Here is a 24435-nt window from a genome sequence, read left to right on the forward strand (position 1 = left end):
AGCTCCGCCCAGGAGCAGTTTGGGATGGAATTGGGACAGAAATTTGGGATAAAGAGCCCAAAATTTGGGATAAAGAATCCAAAATTTGGGATAAAGAGCCCAAAATTGGCATAAAATTGCCAAAATTTGGGATAAAAATCTCCAAAATTTGGGATCAGGGTCCAAAATTTGGGATAAAGAGCCCAAAATCCTGGAGAAAAATCCCAAAATGTGGGAAAAAGAGCCCAAAATTAGGGGGAAAAACCCCCAAAATCTCGGGAAAAAAATCCGAAAATTTGGGGAAAATCCCCAAAATCTTGGGAAAAGAGCCAAAAATGTGGGGGAAATCCCAAAATTTGGGGGAAAAGCCCAAAATCCTGGGAAAAAAACCCCAAAATGTTGGAAAGAGAGTTCAAAATCTTGGAAAAACCCCAAAAATCTCCAGAAAAAAACCCAAAAAATCCGGAAAAAACCCCCAAAAATCTCAGAAAAAACCCCCAAAATTCCTGGAAAAAATTCCCAAAAATTTGGGAATGGATCCCAGTTGGATTCCCACTCCCGGAATTCTTCCCGCGCTGGGATTTTGGGATTTTTGGGATCGAATTTCAAGCTCCGCCCAGCCGATCCGAAACTTCCTCCGAGGATTTTTTATTTTCCGGATTTTTTTTTTTTTCCGGATTTGAATCTCCAAAGTTCTTCATTTTTTTTTCCCGGAAAAAAGTGGAATTTTGGGATCAATCGGAAGGTCGGAAATGGGAATTTTCTCCCTGCGGAGGCGCGCGGGGATTCCAGGTGAGAATTCCTGGTTTTTTTGGTCCCAAAATTCCCGGAAAAGCCGAAGGGGGAAAAAAAAGGGAATTTCCGGGGAGAAAAGAAGGGATTTGGGAGGTTTTGGGGGATTTTTTGGGGAATTTTTGGGAGTTTTTGGGGATTTTTGGGTGTTTTTTGGAGAATTTTTGGGGGGTTTTAGTGGATTTTTGGGAATTTTTGGCTTTTTGGGGATTTTTGTGGAGTTTGGGGATTTTTTTAGTTTTTTGGGGGGATTTTTGTGGTTTGAGTTTTTGTGAGTTTTTGGGGTTTTTGTGGAGTTTTTTTGAGGTTTTTGTGGAGATTTTTGGGGGATTTTTTTGGGATTTTGGGGGATTTTTTGTGGTTTTTTGGGGGATTTTTGTGGAGTTTTTTTGGGTTTTTGTGGAGTCTTTTGTGGAATTTTTGGGGTCTTTTTTGGGGGGTTTTGTGGAGTTTTTTGGGGATTTTTTTTAGCTTTTTGGGGGGATTTTGGGGTTTTTTAGGGGGTTTTTGTGGAGTTTTTTGGGGGAATTTTTTTTAGCTTTTTGGGGGGATTTTGGGGTTTTTTAGGGGGTTTTTGTGGAGTTTTTTGTGGGGATTTTTGGGTTTTGGGGAGGACTTTTTTGGATTTTTGGGGATTTTTTGTGGTTTTTTGCGAATTTTTGGGGATTTTTGGGGATTTTTACGGAGTTTTTCTGGGGATTTTTGGGGGTTTTTGTGGATTTTGGGAATTTTTTTGGCTTTTGGGGATTTTTGTGAGTTTTTTGGGGAATTTTTAGTTTTGGGGGATTTTTGGGGGTTTTGGGGGTTTTTGGAGTTTATTGGGGTTTTTGTGGAGTTTTTTGGGTTTTTGTGGAGTTTTTGGGAGGATTTTTTTGATTTTGGGGGAATTTTGGTGGTTTTTTGGGGGATTTTTGTGGAGTTTTTTGTGGAATTTTTGGGGCCTTTTGAGGGGTTTTCGTGGAGTTTTTTTGGGGATTTTTTGGGGATTTTTTGGGGTATTTTTGGGGATTTTTGTGGAGTTTTTTGGGGAATTTTTTTTAGGTTTTTGGGGGATTTTTGGGGTTTTGGGGGATTTTTGGGGGTTTTTTGTGGCGTTTTTTGAGGTTTTTGTGGAGTTTTTTGTGGGGATTTTTTTGGGATTTTTTGGGGGATTTTTGGGGATTTTTTGGGGTATTTTTGGGGATTTTTTGGCTTTTTTGGGGATTTTTGTGGTGTTTTTTTTGGTTTTTGTGAAGTTTTTTGTGGAATTTTTGGGGTCTTTTGTGGAGTTTTGTGGAGTTTTTTGGGGATTTTTGGGGATTTTTTGGGGGTTTTTTGGGGATTTTTTGGGCTTTTTTGGGGATTTTTAAGGAGTTTTTTGGGGGATTTTTTGGGGGGCTTTTGGCGGATTTTTGGGAATTTTTTTGGCTTTTTTGGGGATTTTTGTGGAGTTTTTTTGGGGATTTTTTTGATTTTGGGGGGATTTTTGGGGAGTTTTTTGGGGTTTTTGTGGAGTTTTTTGTGGACTTTTTTGGGGTATTTTGGGGGTTTTTTGTGGAGTTTTTTGGGGATATTTGAGGAGTTTTTGTGGAGGGGTTTTTTTGATTTTTAGGGGTTTTCTTGGGTATTTTTGGGGATTTTTTTTTGGCTTTTTTGGGGATTTTTGCGGAGTTTTTTGGGGGATTTTTGGGGGGATTTTTGTGGAGTTTTTTGGGTGTTTTTTGGGTTTTTTTGTGGAGTTTTTTGTGGACTTTTGGGGTTTTTTTGGGGTTTTGAGGATTTTTTTTGGTTTTTATGAGGGTTTTAGGGGTTTTTATTGGATTTTGGGGCTTTTTTAAGGTTTTTTGGGAGATATTTTGGGGGGTTTTGGGGTATTTTTGGGGAGTTTTTGTGGAGTTTCTTTGGGGGATTTTTTGGAGTTTTTATGGGAGTTTTGAGGGGTTTTTTTTGTTTCTTGTCTAGTTTCTTGGATTTTTTGGGGGCTTTTTTGGGGCATTTTTTTGAGAGTTTTTGTGAAGTTTTTTGAGGATTTTTGGGGGCTTTTTTTTGTTTTTTGGGAAATTTTTGGGCTTTTTTTGGGCTTTTTTGTGGATATTTTTGGGGGGATTTTTTGGGGGTTTTGGAGGGATTTTTTGGAGTTTTTATGGGGGTTTTGGGGGTTTTTTCAAGGGTTTTTTGGGGATATTTTGGGGGATATTTTGGGGGTTTTTGGGGTATTTTTGGGGAGTTTTTGTGGAGGTTTTTGGGGATTTTATTGGGTTTTTTGAGATTTTTAGAGGATTTTTGTGTGGATTTTGGGGTGTTTGGGGGAGTTTTAGGGATTTTTGAGGATTTTTTGGTTTGTTTTTTGGGGTTTTTATGGCTGGTTTTGGGGGTTTTTTGGGACATTTTTGGGGAGAGTTTTTGTGAAGTTTTTTGTGGATTTTTGGGGGCTTTTTTTTGGTTTTTTGTGGATTTTTTGGGAGTTTTTTGTGGATTTTTTGGGAGTTTTTTGTGGATTTTTTTGGCATTTCATGGGGGTTTTTGGGGGGCTTTTTTGGGAGGTTTTTGTGGAGTTTTTGGAGGATTTTTTAGGGTCACTGCTGGTCACCCTGGGTGTGTCCCTCAGCGTCCTGGTCCTGCTGACCAACCTGCTGATTCTGTTAGCTCTGGAAGTGCCTCTGGAAGTGACCAAAATTCACCAAAAATTAAGAAAAAAATTCCCCCAAATTTCCAAAAATTGTAACAATAATCCCCCAAAATTTCTAAAAAATTTCCCAAAAATTTCCCAAAGAAATCCCCAAAATCTCCCCAAAAGAATTGCCTAAAATTTCAAAAAAAATCCAAAAAAATTGCCAAAAAAATCCACCAAAAATTCTGTAAAATTTAAAAAAAATCCCCAAAAAAGCAAAAAATAATCCCAAAAATTCATCAAAAATTCCCCCCAAAAATAAAAAAAAATCCAAAAACATCCCCAAAAATTGCCAAAAATTCTTCAAAAATTCCTCAAAAGTTCCTCCAAAAATTCCCAAAAAAATCCAAAAAAATTTTTAGAAATCCCCCCAAAATTTTCCAAAAAATCCCCAAAATTCCTCAAAAAATTTCCCAAAAAATCCCTAAAATTTCCTCCAAAATTCCCCAAAAAATTCCTAAAAAAATCCCAAAAAATTTTTAAAAAACCCCCAAAAATTCCCATGTTTTCCAGCCCCACCACCATGACTCTCTGCTTCTACAACGAGTCCCTTGGCTTCTTCTACAACAACAGCCAGAAGGAGCTGAGTCCCTTCTGGCGCCCCAAGGACCTCCTGCTGGTCACCCTGGGCCTGTCCCTCAGCGTCCTGGTCCTGCTGACCAACCTGCTGGTCATCGCCGCCGTCGCCCTCAACCGCCGCTTCCACTACCCCATCTACTACCTGCTGGCCAACCTGGCGGCCGCCGACCTCTTCGCCGGCGTCGCCTACATGTTCCTGATGTTCCACACGGGGCCCAGGACGGCCCGGCTCTCTCTCCGCGCCTGGTTCGTCCGGCAGAGCCTGCTGGACACCAGCCTGAGCGCCTCGGTGGTCAACCTGCTGGCCGTGGCGGTGGAGCGGCACCGGACGGTGCTGACCATGCAGCTGCACAGCGAGATGTCCAGCCAGCGGGTGGTGGGGCTGATCGTTGGGATCTGGGTGACGGCGCTGCTGTTGGGGTTGATCCCTTCCTACGGTTGGCATTGCCTGTGCGATCTGGGGAGTTGCTCCAAGATGGCGCCGCTGTACAGCCGGAGCTACCTGACCTTCTGGGCCGTGTCCAACCTGGTCATCTTCGTGGTGATGGCCGTGGTGTACGGCCACATCTTCGTGTACGTCAGGAGGAAGATGGCGCGGATGTCGCGGCACGCCGGCTTCCACCCGCGGTACCGCGACACCGTGGTGGGGCTGGTGAAGACGGTCACCATCATCCTCGGTGGGTGGGGGGGTTAATTAGGGTAATTAGGGGTTAATTAGGGGTAATTAAGGGAGTTGGGGTGGTAGAGGTTGGAGGGGGTTGGTCTGGGTTGGGATTTGGGATTGGAATTGGGTTGGGTTGGGTTGGTCAAGACGGTCACCATCATCCTCGGTGGGTGGGGTGGTTAATTGGGTTAATTAGGGGTTAATTAAGTGGTTGGGGTGGTAGAGGTTGGAGGGGTTGAGATGTCTTGGGTTGGGTTGGGTTGGGATTTGGGATTGGATTGGAATTGGGATGGTTTGGGCTGGTGAAGACAGTCACCATCATCCTCAGTGGGTGGGGTGGTTAGTTGGGTTAATTAGGGGTTAATTAGGGGTTAATTAATAGGGCTGGAGGGGTTTACGAAGGTGTTGAGGTGTCTTGGGTTGAGTTGGGTTGGGTTGAGTTGGGATTTGGGATTTGGGATTTGGGATTTGGGATTGGATTGGAATTGAGTTGGGTTGGGTTGGGTTGCTGAAGATGGTCACCATCATCCTCGGTGGGTGGGATGGTTAATTAGGTTAATTAGGGTGATTAATTAGGTTAATTTTTCCCATTTTTCCCCCATTTTCCCCCCTTTTCACCATTTTTCACCATTTTTCACCATTTCCCCCCTTTTCCCCCCCCATTTTCCCCATTTTTCCCCCATTTCCCTCCTTTCCCCCCATTTTTTCCCACTTTTCCCCCATTTTCCCCCCTTTTTTCCCTCTTTTACTTCCTTTTCCCCCATTTTTCCTTTCCCCTTTTCCCCACTTTTCCTCTTTTTCTTCCTTTCTTCATTTCTTCCCCATTTTTTCCCACTTTCCCCATTTTCCCACTTTCCCCATTTTCCCTCATTTTTACCCATTTTCCCCCTTTTTCCCCATTTCTCCCATTTTCCCCAAATCTCTTCTTTTTCCCCATTTCCCTCCTTTTCCCCATTTTTCCCCTTTTTTCTTCCTTTCTTCCCCATTTTTCCCCCATTTCCCCATTTTTTCCCCATAATTCTCCCATTTTCCCCCATTTTTTCCCCATTTTTCCCCATTTCCCCATTTTTCCCTATTTTCCCCATTTCCCATTTTCCCCATTTTCCCCATTTTTCCCATTTTCCCCCCATTTCCCCATTCCCAGGCGCCTTCATCCTCTGCTGGACTCCCGGCCAGGTTGTTCTCCTGCTGGACGGTCTGGGCTGCCGGAGCTGCGACGTTTTCTCCGTGGAGAAGTACGTTTTGCTGCTGGCCGAGTTCAACTCGCTCATCAACGCCGTCGTCTACTCCTGGCGGGACGGCGAGATGAGGAGAACCTTCCGGAACATCCTCTGCTTCCCGTGCCGCCGCGGCTCCCGCTACCGACCCACCGCGGGGGAACGGCGGGGAGGGAGTGCCGGGAACGGACATTTTACCGTGGATTCGTCCATTTAGTGGGATTTATTTTGATTTTTGGTATTATTTGAGGTTTTTGTGGGGTTTTTTGAGTTTTTTTGAGGTTTTTTGGTATTTTTTTAGTTTTTTTGAGGGGTTTTTTTGTGGGTTTTTTGAGGGTTTTTTTAGTTTTTTTGAGGGTTTTTTGGGGTTTTTTTTGAGGTTTTTGAGGGTTTTAAATGGGATTTTTTGAGGGTTTTTTGGTATTTTTGTGGAGTTTTTTGTGGGTTTTTTTAGTTTTTTTGAGGTTTTTTTGGGGTTTTTTGGGTGGGGTTTTTTGTGGTTTTTTTGAGGGTTTTTGGGGTTTTTCTGGGTTTTTTGAGGTTTTTTTTTGTTTTTATGGGTTTTTTTGAGATTTTTTGAGGGTTTTTTGGGTTTTTTTGTGGGGCTTTTTGAGGTTTTTTTGAGGATTTTGGGGTTTTTTTGAGGGTTTTTTTGGGTCGGAGATCCAATATGGGGAATTCCTGCTACCGACCCACGGCGGTGGAGCAGTGGGGAGGGAATTCCAGGAATGGACATTTTACCATGGATTCCTCCATTTAGTGGGATTTTTTGGGGTTTTTGAGAGGTTTTTTGTATTTTTGTGGTTTTTTGTGGGTTTTTTTAAAGTTTTTTTGAGGGTTTTTGGGGTTTTTTTGGGTTTTTTGGGTGTTTTTTTGGGGTCAGAGATCCAACATGGCGATTTTCCTGGAAAAGTTCATCACGGATAGAAGAGGAAATGATTTTGTGGGATTTGGAGAAAATTTCCCTGGGAAATTTCACGGTGGATCAAGGATGAAGTGGATTTTTCTGGAATTCAGGAGCTTCCTAGGGTTAGAAATTCCCAGAATTTTCCTGGAAAACTCGAGGAGAAAATGACTTTTTGGGATTCAGGAGCTTCCTGGACTCCCAAGGTGCTCCAGCCTGGAATTTTTCCCTGGAAAACTCACGGATGAAATGATTTTTTGGGGATTTGGGAGAATTCAGGACTCGATGTTCAAACATTGGAATTTCCCTGGAATTTCAGGATTGTGGATGGCGGAGGAGGTGTTTTTGTGGGATTTGGGATTCCTGGAGATTTTTCCCTGGAAAAACTGAAGATTCCGGGAGGTTTTGTGAGATTAGGGAGCAGAATTCCCTATTAAAGACTAGTTTGAACCCGGAGTTGGTTTCTTCCTTGGAAAAAGGCTCAGGAAATTCCAGGATTTGGGAATGCTGAGGGCAGAATTTTCCCTGGAAAAGGCTCAGGAATCCCCCAGGATTTTCCCTGGAATCCCCCAGTATTTGGGAATGCTCAGGGCAGGATTTTCCCGAGAAAAGCTCAGAAAATTCCAGGATTTGGGAATTCTGAAATAAAATTACCTCAGGGGGGCAATGAAGGGGCGTGGCCTGCCCTCACGAGTGGGCGTGGCCACGGAAAGGCGGGAAATCCATCCCCTCACGAGGGGGCGTGGTTATCATCAATGGGCGTGGTCTCGCCACACGGGGGGGCGTGGCCATAGCTAAGGCGGGAAGATCCATCCCCTCACGAGGGGGCGTGGCCACCCAAAGGCGGGAAGGTCCATCCCCTCACGGCGGGCGCGTCCATTGCACCACCGGCCGGGGGGGAGGCGCGGCCTGGGCTGGACTCGCCCACACCAGCCCCGCTCGGGGGGGGGAGCCGGCTGTGAGGCCGCCGGCTCGGCGCGGGGCCTGTCGCGCCCTATCGCGATATATCGCCGCTCCCCGCGCTCTGCGGCGCCGGGCCCGCCGTTCCCATGGAGGCCCCGCCGCGGCTGTTGGCTCTGCCGGGGTCTCTTCCGCCGCCTCCTCCCCCTGCCGCCAGCACCGAGGAGCCGCCGCCCTCAGGGCCACCCTCAGGGCCACCCTCAGGGCCACTACTGCCCTCGGGGCCACCGGCAGGGCCACCGCCACCCTCAGGGCCACCGCCGCCCTCAGGGCCACCCTCAGGGCCACCGCCGCCTCAGCGCGACAGCGGAGATGTGCTGCAGCAGATCATGGCCATCACCGACCAGAGCTTGGATGAGGCACAGGCCAGGTACGGCGAGGGGACACTGAGGGGAATGGGGACAGGGACACCGGGAATGGATGGGGACACCGGGAATGGGGATGGGGACACCGGGACCGGGCCGTGACTCAGCGCGGGGACATTGAGGGGACACTTAGGGGGCACTAAGGACACTGAGGGGAAACTGGGGACAAGGTGAGCATTGGGACGCTGAAGGGAAACTGAGGGGTCACTGAGGGGAAACTGAGGGGAAACCGAGGGGACATTGAGGCGAAACTGAGGGGTCACTGAGGGGACATTGAGGGGACACTGAGGGGAAATTGAGGGGACACTAAGGACACTGAGGGGAAACTGGGGACAAGGTGAGCATTGGGGCGCTGAGGGGACTTGAGGGGACACTAAGGGGAAACTGAGGGGACAGTGAGGGGAAACTGAGGGGACAGTGAGGGGAAACTGAGGGGACACTGAGGGAACACCGAGGGGAAACTGAGGAGAAACTGGGGACAAGGTGAGCATGGGGACACTTGAGGGGACACTTGAGGGGACACTTGAGGGGACACTGAGGCGAAACTGAGGGGACACTGAGGGGACACTGAGGGGACACTTGAGGCGAAACTGAGGGGACAGTGAGGGGAAACTGAGGGGACATTGAGGGGAAACTGAGGGGACACTGAGGGGACACTTGAGGGGACACTTGAGGGGACATTGAGGGGAAACTGAGGGGACACTGAGGGGAAACTGAGGAGACACTGAGGGGAAACTGAGGGGACATCGAGGGGAAACTGGGGACAAGGTGAGCGTTGGGACACTGAGGGGACATTGAGGGAACACTAAGGACACTGAGGGGAAACTGAGGAGACACTGAGGAGAAACTGATAGGAAAGTGAAAGGACATTGAGGGGACACTGAGGGGACACAGAGGGAGAGGTTTAGGGTGATAAGCTTCCCCGCCATTCCCAGTTTTCCCACTCCATTCAGCCCTCCTCATCCCGGGCTGATGCTCCCGCTTACCTCCGTGGATTCCCTGAGTCCTTCCCGGTTTTGGGGGGAATTCCCAGGGATTTGGTCACATTCCCAGTTGTTTTCCCCCCATTCCCAGCGGTTTTGCCCCAATTCCTGAGGTTTCCCCCTCATTCTTGGTATTTTTGCCCCATTTCCCAGTGGTTTTGCCTCATTCCCGTTGTTTTTGCCTCATTCCCAGTGGTTTTTCCCCCAATTCCCAGAGGGTTTCCCCCACTCCCAGTGACGTTTTCCTCATTCCTGGTGGTTTTCCTCCATTCCCAATGTTTTTTCCCCAATTCCCAGCAGGTTTTCCTCCATTCCCAGTGGTTTTCCCCCAATTCCCAGAGGTTTTCCCTCATTCCCAGCAGGTTTTCCTCCATTCCCAGCAGTTTTTCCTCCATTCCCAGCAGGTTTTCCTCCATTCCCAGTGGTTTTTCCCCCAATTCCTCGAGGTTTTGGGACAAAAATCCCGAAGTTTTGAGGGAAAAAAATGGAGGTTTTGGGATAACAAATCCTGAGGTTTTGGGATAAAAATTCTGAGGTTTTTGAGGGAAAAATCTCGAGGTTTTGAGGGGAAAATCCTGAGATTTTGGGACAAAAATTGCAAAGTTTTGAGGGAAAAATCCCGAGGTTTTGGGACAAAAATCCTGAGGTTTTGAGGGGAAATTCCCCCTAGTTTGGAATTCCAGCCATTCCCACCCCATTTCCCCCCATTAAAATCCAATTAAACCCCCAAAACCCCCAAAAAATCCCATTTTCCCACCAAATTTTCCTGTTTTTTCCCAGATTGTCCTCACTCACTCTCTCCTCCCGAGGTTTGACCCCAATTTGGGTTTTTTTCCATGGATTTTGGGTGAATTTCTCCATGTTTTTTTTGCAGGAAACACGCCTTGAATTGCCACCGGATGAAACCTGCGCTGTTCAGCGTCCTCTGCGAAATCAAGGAGAAAACAGGTTGGCATTTCTCCTTTTTATTCCCATTTTCCTCCCAAAAATCCCAAATTTTCTCCCCAGTTTCCCCCCAGCTTTTGCCCAGAACAGCCTGGAATGAAGAAATCAACAATATTTCCCAAAAAATGAGGAAAAATCCCATATTTTCCTCCAAAATTAAGGGAAAATTCCAATTTTTTGTCCATTTTTCCCCCACTTGAATTGAGGAAATCCCAAGTTTTTCTCCAAAAAATGAGGAAAAATCCCATGTTTTTCTCCAAAAATGAGGAAAAATCCCATTTTTTTCTCCATTTTTCCCTCATTTGAAATGAGGAAATCCCAAATTTTTCTCCCCAAATGCAGAAATCCTCATTTTTTCTCCAAAAATGAAGAAATCCCAAATTTTTCTCTAAGAATGAGGAAAAATCTCACATTTTCCTCCATTTTTCCCTCACTTGAAATGAACAAAATCCCAAATTTTTCTCCAAAAATGAGGAAAAATCCCAAATTTTTCACCAAAAATGAGGAAGAATCCCACATTTTTCTCCATTTTTCTCCCCCTTGAAATGAGGAAATCCCAGATTTTTCTCCCCAAATGTAGAAATCCTGCATTTTTCTCCAAAAATGAGGAAAAATCCCACATTTTTCTCCATTTTCCCCCCACTTGAATTGAGGAAATCCCAAATTTTTCTCCAAAAATGAGGAAAAATCCTGAATTTTTCTCCAAAAATTAGGAAAAATCCCCTTTTTTTCACCATTTTTCCCCCACTTGAAATGAAGAAATCCCAAATTTTTCTCCAAAAATGAGGAAAAAATCCCAATTTTTTCTCCATTTTCCCCCACTTGAATTGAGGAAATCCCAGATTTTTCTCCCCAAATGCAGAAATCCCAAATTTTTCTCTAAAAATGAGGAAAAATCCCATATTTTTCTCCATTTTCCCCCCACTTGAATTGAGGAAATCCCAAATTTTTCTCCAAAAAATGAGGAAAAATCCCAAATTTTTCTCCAAAAATGAGGAAAAATCCCATATTTTTCTCCATTTTTCCCACACTTTAAATGAAGAAATCCTGAATCTTCCTCCAAAAATGAGGAAAATTCCCAATTTTTTCTCCATTTTCCCCCCACTTGAATTGAGGAAATTCCAAATTTTTCTCCCCAAACAAGGGAATCCCAGAATTTTTTCCAAAAACAATGAAATTCTGATTTTTTTTTCAATTTTTTTCCATTTTTCCTCTTTCTCTCCAATTCTCTCCATATGTTTGGAACTTCCCAAAGCAATAAAATCACAAATTTTTTCTCCCCAAACACAGAAATTCCAGATTTTTCTCCAAAAATCAGTAAATCTCATATTTTTCTCCATTTTATTCCCATTTTTCCTTTCTCTCCACTATTTAGCATTCCCCATATCCACCCAGAACCACCCAAAATTAGCAAATCCTGAATTTTTTCCCACAAACACAGAAATTCCAGATTTTTCTCCATGAGCAAATCCTGGATTTTTCTCCATAAACCAGAAAATTCCCTTTTTCCCCCCAATTTTTCTAAATTTTTCCCTTTTCCCTCCAATGCTCTACATCTCTTCAGAACTTCCCAAACAACAAAATCCTCTTTTTCTCCCCAAACATAAATTCAGATTTTTTCTCTCCAAACATGGAAATCCTCTATTTTCCTCCAAAAATCAGGAAATTCAGATTTTATTGCTCAATTTTTCTCCATTTTCCCCATTTTTTTCTTTCTCTCCAATATTTAATATTCACCACATGACCCAGAACCACCCAAAATTACAAAATCCACTATTTTCCTCCCAAAACCTTCACTGAACCACCAGAAACACCAAATTTTTGTATTTTCTTCCCATTTTTTCCCATTTTTTCCCGTTTTTTCCCATTTTTCTTCCCGTTTTTCCTCATTTTTTCCTCATTTTTCCCCATTTTCCCCTCTCTCCCCATTCCTCAGTATTTAGCATCTTCCTCATCCACCCAAAATAACAAAATCCACAATTTTCCTCCCAAAATCTCCACCGAAGCACCAGAAATGCCAAATTTTCCTATTTTCTTCCCATTTTTCCCCGTTTTTTTCCCGTTTTTCCCCTTTTTCTTCCCATTTTCCCCCATTTTTCCTCATTTTTTCCTCATTTTTCCCTATTTTTCCCTCTCTCCAGCATCCTCAGCATCTAACATCCACCCAGAACCACCCAAAATAACAAAATCCACAATTTTCTTCCCAAAACCTTCACTGAACCACCAGAAACACCAAATTTTCCTATTTTCTTCCCGTTTTTTCCCATTTTTCTTCCCGTTTTTCCTCATTTTTTCCTCATTTTTCCCTATTTTTCCCTCTCTCCAGAGTCCTCAGTATTAAACATCCTCCTCATCCACCCAAAATAACAAAATCCACTATTTTCCTCCCAAAACCTTTGCCGAAGCTCCAGAAACACCAAATTTTCCTATTTTCTTCCTGTTTTTTCCTCATTTCTTCCCATTTTTTCCTCATTTCTTCCTGTTTTTTCCCATTCCTCCACTTTTTTCCCATTTTCCCCATTTCTTCCCTTTTCCCCATTTCTTCCCTTTTTTCCGTTTTCTCCTATTTCCCGCTTTTTTTTCCTGTTTTTCCCATTTCTCCCATTTTTTTCCCATTTTTTTCCCATTTTTTTCCCATTTTCCCTCATTTTTCCCCATTTTTTCCCATTTCTTCCCTTTTTCCCCCCATTTTTCCCATCTCTTCCTGCTTTTTCCCCATTTTTCCCCATTTTTCCCCATTTTTCCCCTGTTTTTTCCCATTTTTTCCTTATTTCTTCCCCTTTTTTCCCATTTCTTCCCCATTTTCCCCATTTGCCCTCATTTTTTCCCATTTTTCCCCATTTTTTCCTGTTTTTCCCCATTTTTCCCCATTTTTTCCTTATTTCTTCCCATTTCTTCCCCTTTTTTCCCCATTTTTTCCCATTTTTTCCTTATTTCTTCCCCTTTTTTACCGTTTTTCCCCATTTTTTCCCATTTCCCCTCATGTCCTCATTTCCCCGTTTGTCCCATTTTCTTCCCGTTTTTTCCCATTTTTTCCCATTTTTTCCCCATTTTCCCTCATTTCCCCATTTTCTTCCCGTTTTTCCCGTTTTTTCCCACTTTGTTCCCATTTGTTCCCATTTTTTCCCGTTTTTCCCGGTTTTTCCCATTTTCCCTAATTTTTCCCATTTTTCCCATTTTTTCCCCATTTTTTTCCCGCAGTGCTCAGCGTTGGCCACGCCCCCGAGGATGATCCTCCTGACGCTCAGCTGCTCCGATTGGACAACATGCTATTGGCCGAGGGCGTGGCTGGCCCGGAGCGCCGCCCCGGAAGGGGCGGGGCCACACCCGGAAGTGACATCTTCCCAACCGGAAAGGGCGGGGCCACACCCGGAAGTGACGGCTATCCAACCGGGAGGGGCGGAGCCACACACGGAAGTGACGCCTACCCGACAGGGAAAGGTGGAACCACACCCGGAAATGACGCTTATTTAACCGGAAGGGGCGGAGCCACACCCGGAAGTGACATTTATCCAAGCGGAAGGGGCGGGGCCACATCCGGAAGTGACGTTTGCCCCGCCAGAAAGGGCACAACCCCACCCGGAAGTGATGAGTACCCAACCGGAAGAGGCGGGGCCATAACAGGAAGTGACGGCATTTCAACCGGAAGAGGCGGTGCCATAACAGGAAGTGACGGCATTTCAACCGGAAGAGGCGGAGTCACCACCGGAAGTGATGCTATTTCGACCGGAAGGGGCGGGGCTCCCACCGGAAGTGACGCCGAGCCGGTTGCCATGGCGCCGGGAGGGTGTCATGGCGACATCGGCATCGATCACTCCGACTACCGCGCCAAGCTGGGGCAGATCCGCCACATCTACCGCGCCGAGCTCGACAAGTACCAGCAGGTGGGGAGGAATTGCATTTGTTGGGATTTTTTGGAACCAAAATTGGGGATTTTGGGGTTTTTTTCACCCATAATCCCTTTTTTTCCAGGTTTTTTTCTCATTTTTTCTGTCTTTTTCCACCCCATAACCCCATTTTTTCCAGATTTTTTCCCCCATAACCCCATTTTTTCCAGGTTTTTCCCCATTTTTTCTGTCTTTTTTCCTCCCTTAACCCTATTTTCTTCAGGTTTTCTCCCACATTTCAATCCCCTAACCCCATTTTTTCTGGGTTTTTTCCCCCATAACCCCATTTTTTTCAGGTTTTCTCCCACATTTCAATCCCATAACCCCATTTTTTTCAGGTTTTTCCCCATTTTTTCTGTCTTTTTTCTCCCCTAAACCCCATTTTTTCTGGGTTTTTTCCCCCAAAACCTCAATTTTTTCAGGTTTTCTACCCCACAACTCCATTTTTTGGAGTTTTTTCCCCCCATAACCCCTTTTTTCAGGTTTTTCCCCATTTTTTTCAGGTTTTTCCCCATTTTTTTCAGGTTTTTCCCCATTTTTTTCAGGTTTTTCCCCATTTTTTTCATGTTTTCCACTCCATAACCCCAATTTTTTCAGGTTTTCTCCCACATTTCAATCCCATAACCCCATTTTTTCCAGGTTTTTCCCCATTTTTTCTGTCTTTTTCCATCCCACAACCCCATTTTCTTCAGGTTTTCTCCCACATGTCAATCCTGTAACCCCATTTTTTCAGCTTTTCACATCCCATAACCCCATTTTTTCCAGATTTTTCCCCCCATAACCCCATTTTTTGAGGTTGTTCTCCCACATTTCAATCCCATAAGCCCATTATTTCTGGATTTTTTCCCTCATAACCCCATTTTTTCCAGGTTTTTTCCCATTTTTTCTGTCTTTTTCCATCCCATAACCCCATTTTTTCAGGTTTTCCACCCCACAACCCCAATTTTTTGGGATTTTTTCCCCCCATAACCCCATTTTTTTCAGGTTTTCTCCCTTATTTCAATCCCATAACCCCATAACCCCATTTTCTTCAGTTTTTTTCCCCCATAACCTGATTTTTTTCAGTTTTTTCCCCATTTTTTCTATGGTTTTTTCCCCCATAACCCCATTTTTTTCAGGTTTTTCCCATTTTTTTCAGGTTTTTCCCCATTTTTTCAGGTTTTCCACCCCATAACCCCAATATTTTTTGGTTTTTTCCCATTTTTCAGGCCTGCAGTGAGTTCACCACCCACGTGCTGAACCTGCTGCGGGAGCAGAGCCGCCCGCGGCCGATCTCAGCCCGCGAGATCCAGACAATGCTGGAATTATCCAAAAATTCTAACCCAAAAACCTTTTTTTGGGGTTTTTACCCATTTTTCTTGGCGTTTTCCACTCCACAACCCCATTTTTTTTGGCTTTTCCCCTTTTTTTCTGGGGTTTTCCACCTACTAACCCCATTTTTTTCAGATTTTTCCGTTGTTTCAATTCACATTGCAATCCCAAAACCCCATTTTTGGGGTTTTTTTCCCCCATAACCCCATTTTTTTCAGGTTTTTCCCCATTTTTTTCAGGTTTTCCACCCCATAACCCCAATATTTTAATTTTATTTTGTTTCCCCAGGCCTGCAGCGAGTTCACCACCCACGTGCTGAACCTGCTGCGGGAGCAGAGCCGCACGCGGCCGATCTCAGCCCGCGAGATCCAGAGGATGGTTGGGATCATCCACGGCAAATTCAGCTCCATCCAGCTGCAGCTCAAGCAGAGCACCTGCGAGGCTGTCATGATCCTGCGCTCGCGGTTCCTCGATGCCAGGTGAATTAATTAATTCATTAATTAATTAAAATTGAATTTAAATTGAATTTAAATTGAATTAAAATTGAATTAAAATTGAATTAAAATTGAATTGCGAGGCTGTCATGATCCTGCGCTCGCGGTTCCTCGATGCCAGGTTGTTAAATTTAATTAAAAATTAATTTAAATTAATTTGGGAGGCTGTCATGATCCTGCGCTCGCGGTTCCTCAATGCCAGGTTGTTAAATTAATTAAAAATTAATTAAAAATTAATTAAAATTGAATTGCGAGGCTGTCATGATCCTGCGCTCGCGGTTCCTTGATGCCAGGTTAGTAATTAATTAAAATTGAATTAAAATTCAATTAAAAATAAATTAAAATTCAATTAAAATTCAATTGCGAGGCTGTCATGATCCTGCGCTCACGGTTCCTCGATGCCAGGTGAATTAATTAATTAGAATTTAATTAAAATTCAATTAAAATTGAATAGTGAGGCTGTCATGATCCTGCGCTCACGGTTCCTCGATGCCAGGTTGTTAAATTAATTAAAAATTAATTAAAAATTAATTAAAATTGAATTGGGAGGCAGTCATGATCCTGCGCTCGCGGTTCCTCGATGCCAGGTTGTTAAATTTAATTAAAAATTAATTAAAATTGAATTGCGAGGCTGTCATGATCCTGCGCTCCAGATTCCTCGATGCCAGGTTATTAAATTTAATTAAAAATTAATTTAAATTAATTTGGGAGGCTGTCATGATCCTGCGCTCGCGGTTCCTCGATGCCAGGTTATTAAATTAATTAAAAATTAATTAAAAATTAATTAAAATTCAATTGTGAGGCTGTCATGATCCTGCGCTCGCGGTTCCTCGATGCCAGGTGAATCAATTAATTGAAATTGAATTAAAATTCAATTAAAATTAATTTGGGAGGCTGTCATGATCCTGCGCTCGCGGTTCCTCGATGCCAGGTTGTTAAATTTAATTAAAAATTAATTTGGGAGGCTGTCATGATCCTGCGCTCGCGGTTCCTCGATGCCAGGTGAATTAATTAATTAGAATTGAATTAAAATTCAATTAAAAATAAATTAAAATTCAATTAAAATTGAATAGTGAGGCTGTCATGATCCTGTGCTCCAGATTCCTCGATGCCAGGTGAATAAATTAATTGAAATTGAATTAAAATTCAATTAAAATTAATTTGGGAGGCTGTCATGATCCTGCGCTCCAGATTCCTCGATGCCAGGTCAATAAATTAATGAAAATTGAATTAAAATTGAATTAAAATTGAATTGCGAGGCTGTCATGATCCTGCACTCGCGGTTCCTCGATGCCAGGTGAATTAATTAATGAAAATTGAATTAAAAATTGAATTAAAATTGAATTAAAATTCAATAGTGAGGCTGTCATGATCCTGCGCTCGCGGTTCCTCGATGCCAGGTTAGTAATTAATTAAAATTGAATTAAAATTCAATTAAAAATAAATTAAAATTCAATTAAAATTCAATAGGGAGGCTGTCATGATCCTGCGCTCGCGGTTCCTCGATGCCAGGAGAATTAATTAATGAAAATTTAATTAAAATTCAATTAAAATTCAATTGGGAGGCTGCCATGATCCTGCGCTCACGGTTCCTCGATTCCAGGTTAATAAATTCAATTAAAATTCAATTTAAATTCAATTTAAATTCAATTTAAATTAGATTGTGAGGCTGTCACGATCCTGCGCTCCAGATTCCTCAATGCCAGGTTGTTAAATTAATTAAAATTCAATTAAAATGAAGTTAAAATGAAGTTAAAATTAAATTTTAATTAATTAAAATTTAATAAAACAAAAAAAATTTACTGAAAAACCCCAAGTAATGTGATTTATGTTCATTTCCAGGCGCAAAAGGAGGAATTTCAGCAAACAAGCCTCTGAACTCCAAATTTAATTCCCAAAAATCCAATTAATTTAAATTAAATTTAAATTAAGTTTAAATTAAATTGAATTATAATTAATTAAAATTTAATTAAAAATTTTAAACCACAAAAACGTGAATTAAAATTAAATTAAAATTAAATTAAATTAAAATTAAAGTAAAATTCAATTAAAATTAATTAAAATTTAATAGTAAAAAACCTTAAAAACCACAAAAATTAGAATAAAAAATTTAAATTAAACTAAAATCAAATCAAATTTTAATTAATTAAAACCTAATAAATCCAAAAATTTAAATTGAATTATAATTAATTAAAATATAATTTAAAAATTTTAAAAACCACAAAAAATTGAATTAAAATTAAATTAAGAGTTAAATTAAATTAAAATTAAATTAAAGTTAAATTAAAGTTAAATTAAATTGAAGTTAATTAAAATTTAATTTTAAAAAAACCTTAAAAACCTCAAAAAATGGAAATAAAATAAAATTTAAATTAAACTAAAATCAAATCAAATTTTAATTAATTAAAACCTAATAAATCCCAAAAAATTTAAATTGAATTATAATTAATTAAAATATAATTTTAAAAAATTTTAAAAACCACAAAAAATTGAATTAAATTAAATTAAAGTTAAATTAAATTAAAATTAAATTTAAATTAAAGTAAAATTCAATTAAAATTAATTAAAATTTAATAGTAAAAACCTTAAAAACCACAAAAATTAGAATAAAAAAATTTTAAATTAAACTAAAATCAAATCAAATTTTAATTAATTAAAACCTAATAAATCCCAAAAATTTAAATTGAATTATAATTAATTAAAATATAATTTTAAAAATTTTAAAAACCACAAAAATTGAATTAAAATTAAATTAGAGTTAAATTAAATTAAATTAATTAAAGTTAAATTAAAGTTAAATTAAATTGAAGTTAATTAAAATTTAATTTTAAAAAAACCTTAAAAACCTCAAAAAATGGAAATAAAATAAAATTTAAATTAAACTAAAATCAAATCAAATTTTAATTAATTAAAACCTAATAAAACCAAAAAAATTTAACCAAAAAAACCCCAAAATAATGTGAATTTTTCTGCATTTTCCAGGCGCAAAAGGAGGAATTTCAGCAAACAAACCTCTGAACTCCAAATTTAATTCCAAATTTAATTCCAAATTTAATTCCCCAAAATTCAATTTTTCCATTCCCCTCCCAATCCCAGAGTGGAATTATCTCTAAAACCCAACTTAATTTAAGAAAACCACCAAAAATTCAATTAAAACTCAATTCAATTAAACTTAAATTATAATTAGGTAAAATTTAATAAAAATTCAGTAAAATTTAATTTAAAAAAACCCACAAAATAAATTAAAATTCAATTAAATTATAATTAGTTAAAATTTAATTGAAAAATTTTAAAATCCTAAAAAATTGAATTAAAATTAAATTTAAATTAAGATAAAATCAAATTAAAATTAAACTAAAATCAAATTCAATTGTAGTTAATTAAAATTTAACAAAACCAAAAAATTTAACCAAAAACCCCCAAATAATGTGATTTATTTTCATTTCCAGGCGCAAAAAGGAGGAATTTCAGCAAACAAACCTCTGAACTCCAAATTTAATTCCCAAAATCCAATTAAATTTAAATTAAATTGAATTATAATTAACTAAAATTTAATTTAAAAAAATTTTAAGCCACAAAAACGTGAATTAAAATAAATTAAAATTAAATTATTTATAAATTAATTAAAATTTAACAAAACCAAAAAAATTTAACCAAAACCCCAAAATAATATGAATTTTGTTGCATTTTCAGGCGCAAAAGGAGGAATTTCAGCAAACAAACCTCTGAATTTAAAATTTAATTTAATTTCAAACTTAAATTCTCAAAATTTAATTCCAAATTTAATTCCCCAAAAATTCAGTTTTTCCATTCCCCTCCCAGTCCCAGGGGGGAAAATAACCCATTTATTATCACTAAAACCCAATTTAGTTTAAAAAAAATACCCAAAAATTGAAATAAAATAAAATTAAATTCTAATTAATTAAAATTTAATTTTAAAAAATTTAATTTAAACATTTTTTTTAAAAAAACCACCAAAAATTGAATTAAAATTGAATTAAAATTGAATTTAAATTAAATTTAAATTAAATTAAAATTAAAATTGAATTAAGTTATGTGTAAATTAATTAAAATTTAACAAAACCAAAAAAATTTAACCAGAAAAACCCCAAATAATGTGAATTTTTCTGCATTTTCCAGGCGCAAAAGGAGGAATTTCAGCAAACAAGCCTCTGAACTCCAAATTTAATTCCCAAAAATCCAATTAAATTTAAATTAAATTGAATTATAATTAACTAAAATTTAATTTAAAAAAAATTTTAAGCCACAAAAACGTGAATTAAAAATAAATTAAAATGAAATTATTTATAAATTAATTAAAATTTAACAAAACCAAAAAAATTTAACCAAAAAAACCCCAAAATAATGTGAATTTTTCTGCATTTTCCAGGCGCAGAAGGAGGAATTTCAGCAAACAAACCTCTGAATTTAAAATTTAATTTAATTTCAAACTTAAATTCTCAAAATTTAATTCCAAATTTAATTCCCCAAAAATTCAGTTTTTCCATTTCCCTCCCAATCCCAGGGGGGAAAATAAAACCCATTTATTATCACTAAAACCCAATTTAGTTTAAAAAAAACACCCAAAAATGGAAATAAAATAAAATTAAATTCTAATTAATTAAAATTTAATTTTAAAAATTTAATTTAAACATTTTTTTAAAACCACCAAAAATTGAATTAAAATTGAATTAAAATTGAATTTAAATTAAATTTAAATTAAATTAAAATTAAAATTGAATTAAGTTATGTGTAAATTAATTAAAATTTAACAAAACCAAAAAAATTTAACCAGAAAAACCCCAAAATAATGTGAATTTTTTCTGCATTTTCCAGGCGCAAAAGGAGGAATTTCAGCAAACAAGCCTCTGAACTCCAAATTTAATTCCCAAAAATCCAATTAAATTTAAATTAAATTGAATTATAATTAACTAAAATTTAATTTAAAAAAAATTTTAAGCCACAAAAACGTGAATTAAAAATAAATTAAAATTAAATTATTTATAAATTAATTAAAATTTAACAAAACCAAAAAAATTTAACCAAAAAAACCCAAAATAATGTGAATTTTTCTGCATTTTCCAGGCGCAAAAGGAGGAATTTCAGCAAACAAACCTCTGAACTCCAAATTTAATTCCCAAAAATCCAATTAAGTTAAATTAAATTAAAATTAAATTTAAATTAAATTGAATTAGAATTAATTACAATTTAATTTAAAAAAAAAATTAAACCACAAAAAATTGAATTAAAATTAAAGTTAAATTAAATTAAAATTAAAATTAAATTAAAGTTAAATTAAAATTAAATTAAATTGAAATTAATTAAAATTTAATAGTAAAAAAACCCTTAAAAACCACCAAAAATTAGAATAAAATTAAACTAAAATGAAACTAAAATCAAATTAAATTGTAATTAATTAAAACCTAATAAAACCCAAAAAATTTAACCAAAAAAACCCCAAAATAATGTGAATTTTTCTGCATTTTCCAGGCGCAAAAGGAGGAATTTCAGCAAACAAGCCACCGAGGTGCTGAATGAATATTTCTACTCTCACCTCAGCAATCCTTACCCCAGCGAAGAGGCCAAAGAAGAACTTGCCAAAAAAGGTGGAATTACTGTGTCCCAGGTGGGAAAAAAAACCCCAAAATTGGGGAAATTCCAGGAAAAATTTCAAATATCCTTGAAAAAAATTCATTGGAACCCAAAAAAATTCCAAATATTGGGGGAAAAATCTCATTTTAACCCAAGAAAATTCCAAATATTGGGGGAAAAATCTCATTTTAACACAAAAAAATCGCAAATATTGGGGGGAAAAGCCAATTTTAACCCAAGAAAATCCCAAATATTGGGAGAAAAATCTCATTTTAACCCAAGAAAATTCCAAATACTGGGGGGAAAATCTCATTTTAACTCAAAAAAATCACAAATATTGTGGGAAAAATCTCATTTTAACTCAAAAAAATCACAAATATTGGGGGGAAAAGCCAATTTTAACCCAAGAAAATCCCAAATATTGGGAGAAAAATCTCATTTTAACCCAAGAAAATTGCAAATATCATGGAAAAAACCCAATTTTAACCCAAAAAATTCCAACTATAGTGGGAAAAATCTCATTTTAACTCAAAAAAATCACAAATACTGGGGGGAAAAGCCAATTTTAATTAAAAAAAAAGGAAAAAATCTCATTGTAACCCAAAAAATCCCAAATATTGGGGGAAAAATCTCATTTTAACTCAAAAAGATCACAAATATTGGGGGGAAAAGCCAATTTTAACCCAAGAAAATCCCAAATATTGGGGGAAAAAGCCAATTTTAATTAAAAAAAAAGGAAAAAATCCCATTGTAACCCAAAAAATCCCAAATATTGTGGGAAAAATCTCATTTTAACTCAAAAAAATCGCAAATATTGGGGGAAAAATCTCATTTTAACTCAAAAAAATCCCAAATATTGGGGGAAAAATCTCATTTTAACTAAAAAATAAATTGGAAAAAATCCTTGTAACCCAAAAAATCCAATATTGTTGGAAAAATCTCATTTTAACTCAAAAAAATCCAAATATTGGGGGGAAAAGCCAATTTTAAGTTTTGGGGTTTTTTGTTGTTTGGTTTTTTTTGTGGGAAAAATCTCATTTTAACTCAAAAAAATCACAAATATTGGGGGGAAAAGCCAATTTTAATTAAAAAAAAAGGAAAAAATCCCATTGTAACCCAAAAAATCCCAAATATTGTTGGAAAAATCTCATTTTAACTCAAAAAAATCACAAATATTGGGGGAAAAGCCAATTTTAACCCAAGAAAATCCCAAATATTGGGGGAAAAATCTAATTTTAACCAAAAAAATGGCAAATATCATGGAAAAAACCCAATTTTAACCCAAAAAATTCCAACTATAGTGGGAAAAATCTCATTTTAACTCAAAAAAATCGCAAATATTGGGGGAAAAAGCCAATTTTAATTAAAAAAAAAAGGAAAAAATCCCATTGTAACCCAAAAAATCCCAAATATTGGGGGAAAAATCTCATTTTAACTCAAAAAAATCACAAATATTGGGGGGAAAAGCCAATTTTAACCCAAGAAAATCCCAAATATTGGGGGAAAAAGCCAATTTTAATTAAAAAAAAAAAAGGAAAAAATCCCATTGTAACCCAAAAAATCCCAAATATTGGGGGGAAAATCTCATTTTAACTCAAAAAAATCACAAATATTGTGGGAAAAATCTCATTTTAACTCAAAAAAATCACAAATATTGGGGGAAAAAGCCAATTTTAATTAAAAAAAAAGGAAAAAATCCCATTGTAACCCAAAAAATCCCAAATATTGTTGGAAAAATCTCATTTTAACTCAAAAAGATCACAAATATTGGAGGGAAAAGCCAATTTTAACCCAAGAAAATCCCAAATATTGGGGGAAAAATCTCATTTTAACCAAAAAAATGGCAAATATCATGGAAAAAACCCAATTTTAACCCAAAAAATTCCAACTATAGTGGGAAAAATCTCATTTTAACTCAAAAAAATCACAAATATTGGGGGAAAAAGACAATTTTAATTAAAAAAAAAAGGAAAAAATCCCATTGTAACCCAAAAAATCCCAAATATTGGGGGAAAAATCTCATTTTAACTCAAAAAAATCGCAAATATTGGGGGGAAAAGCCAATTTTAACCCAAGAAAATCCCAAATATTGGGGGAAAAAGCCAATTTTAATTAAAAAAAAAAAGGAAAAAATCCCATTGTAACCCAAAAAATCCCAAATATTGTGGGAAAAATCTCATTTTAACCCAAGAAAATTCCAAATATTGGGGGAAAAATCTCATTTTAACTCAAAAAAATCCCAAATATTGGGGGAAAAATCTCATTTTAACTCAAAATCAAATATTGGGGGAAAAGCCAATTTTAATTAAAAAGGAAAAAATCCCATTGTAACCCAAAAAATCCCAAATATTGTTGGAAAAATCTCATTTTAACTCAAAAAAATCACAAATATTGGGGGGAAAAGCCAATTTTAACCCAAGAAAATCCCAAATATTGGGAGAAAAATCTCATTTTAACCAAAAAAATGGCAAATATCATGGAAAAAACCCAATTTTAACCCAAAAAATTCCAACTATAGTGGGAAAAATCTCATTTTAACTCAAAAAAATCGCAAATATTGGGGGAAAAAGCCAATTTTAATTAAAAAAAAAAAAGGAAAAAATCCCATTGTAACCCAAAAAATCCCAAATATTGTGGGAAAAATCCATTTTAACCAAAAAAATGGCAAATATCATGGAAAAAAACCCAATTTTAACCCAAAAAATTCCAACTGTTGTGGGAAAAAATCAATTTTAACCCAGGAAAATCCCAAAAATCATGGAAAAAACCTCATTTTAATCCTGAAAAATTCCAAATATTGTGGAAAAAACCAATTTTAAACTAAAAATTCAAAATCATGGAAAATCCCATTTTAATCCAAAAATTCCAACTATTGGGGGAAAAAATCAATTTTAACCCAGAAAAATTCCAAATATTGTGAGAAAAATCCCATTTTAACCCCAAAAAAATCTCAAAAATCATGGAAAACAACCAATTTTAACCAAAAAAAATCCCAAATATTGTGGAAAAAACCCAATTTTAACCCAAAAATATCCCAACTACTGGGGAAAAAATCCATTTTAATCCTGAAATATTCCAAATATAATGGGAAAAAAATTATTTTAACCCAAAAA

The 24435-nt window shown here is 37.7% G+C and overlaps 2 protein-coding genes across 2 annotated transcripts in view; both read left to right on the forward strand.

Moving 5' to 3' along the window:
* Nucleotides 1-583: 583 nt before the first annotated feature.
* LPAR2 (lysophosphatidic acid receptor 2) lies at nt 584-6112 on the forward strand. The gene is made up of 3 exons (XM_085045982.1): nt 584-771; nt 3935-4677; nt 5809-6112. The coding sequence occupies exons 2-3, from the start codon at nt 3945-3947 to the stop codon at nt 6096-6098; spliced, it is 1023 nt and encodes a 340-aa protein (XP_084902108.1). The 5' UTR covers nt 584-771; nt 3935-3944; the 3' UTR covers nt 6099-6112.
* A 1506-nt stretch (nt 6113-7618) lies between these two features.
* The window catches only part of LOC146422623 (pre-B-cell leukemia transcription factor 1-like), an 18379-nt gene continuing 1562 nt past the window's right edge, over nt 7619-24435 (forward strand). Inside the window, exons 1-6 of the mRNA XM_085045768.1 lie at nt 7619-8115; nt 9968-10041; nt 13240-13336; nt 13772-13922; nt 15525-15715; nt 21221-21356. Coding sequence (XP_084901894.1) covers nt 7835-8115; nt 9968-10041; nt 13240-13336; nt 13772-13922; nt 15525-15715; nt 21221-21356 — 930 coding nt within the window. The 5' untranslated portion in view covers nt 7619-7834. The remainder of the gene's footprint in view (nt 8116-9967; nt 10042-13239; nt 13337-13771; nt 13923-15524; nt 15716-21220; nt 21357-24435) is intronic.

Source organism: Lichenostomus cassidix, unplaced genomic scaffold (assembly GCF_008360975.1).
Source record: "Lichenostomus cassidix isolate B80296 unplaced genomic scaffold, HeHo_3.0 HiC_scaffold_39, whole genome shotgun sequence".
Taxonomy (NCBI): Eukaryota; Metazoa; Chordata; class Aves; order Passeriformes; family Meliphagidae; genus Lichenostomus; species Lichenostomus cassidix.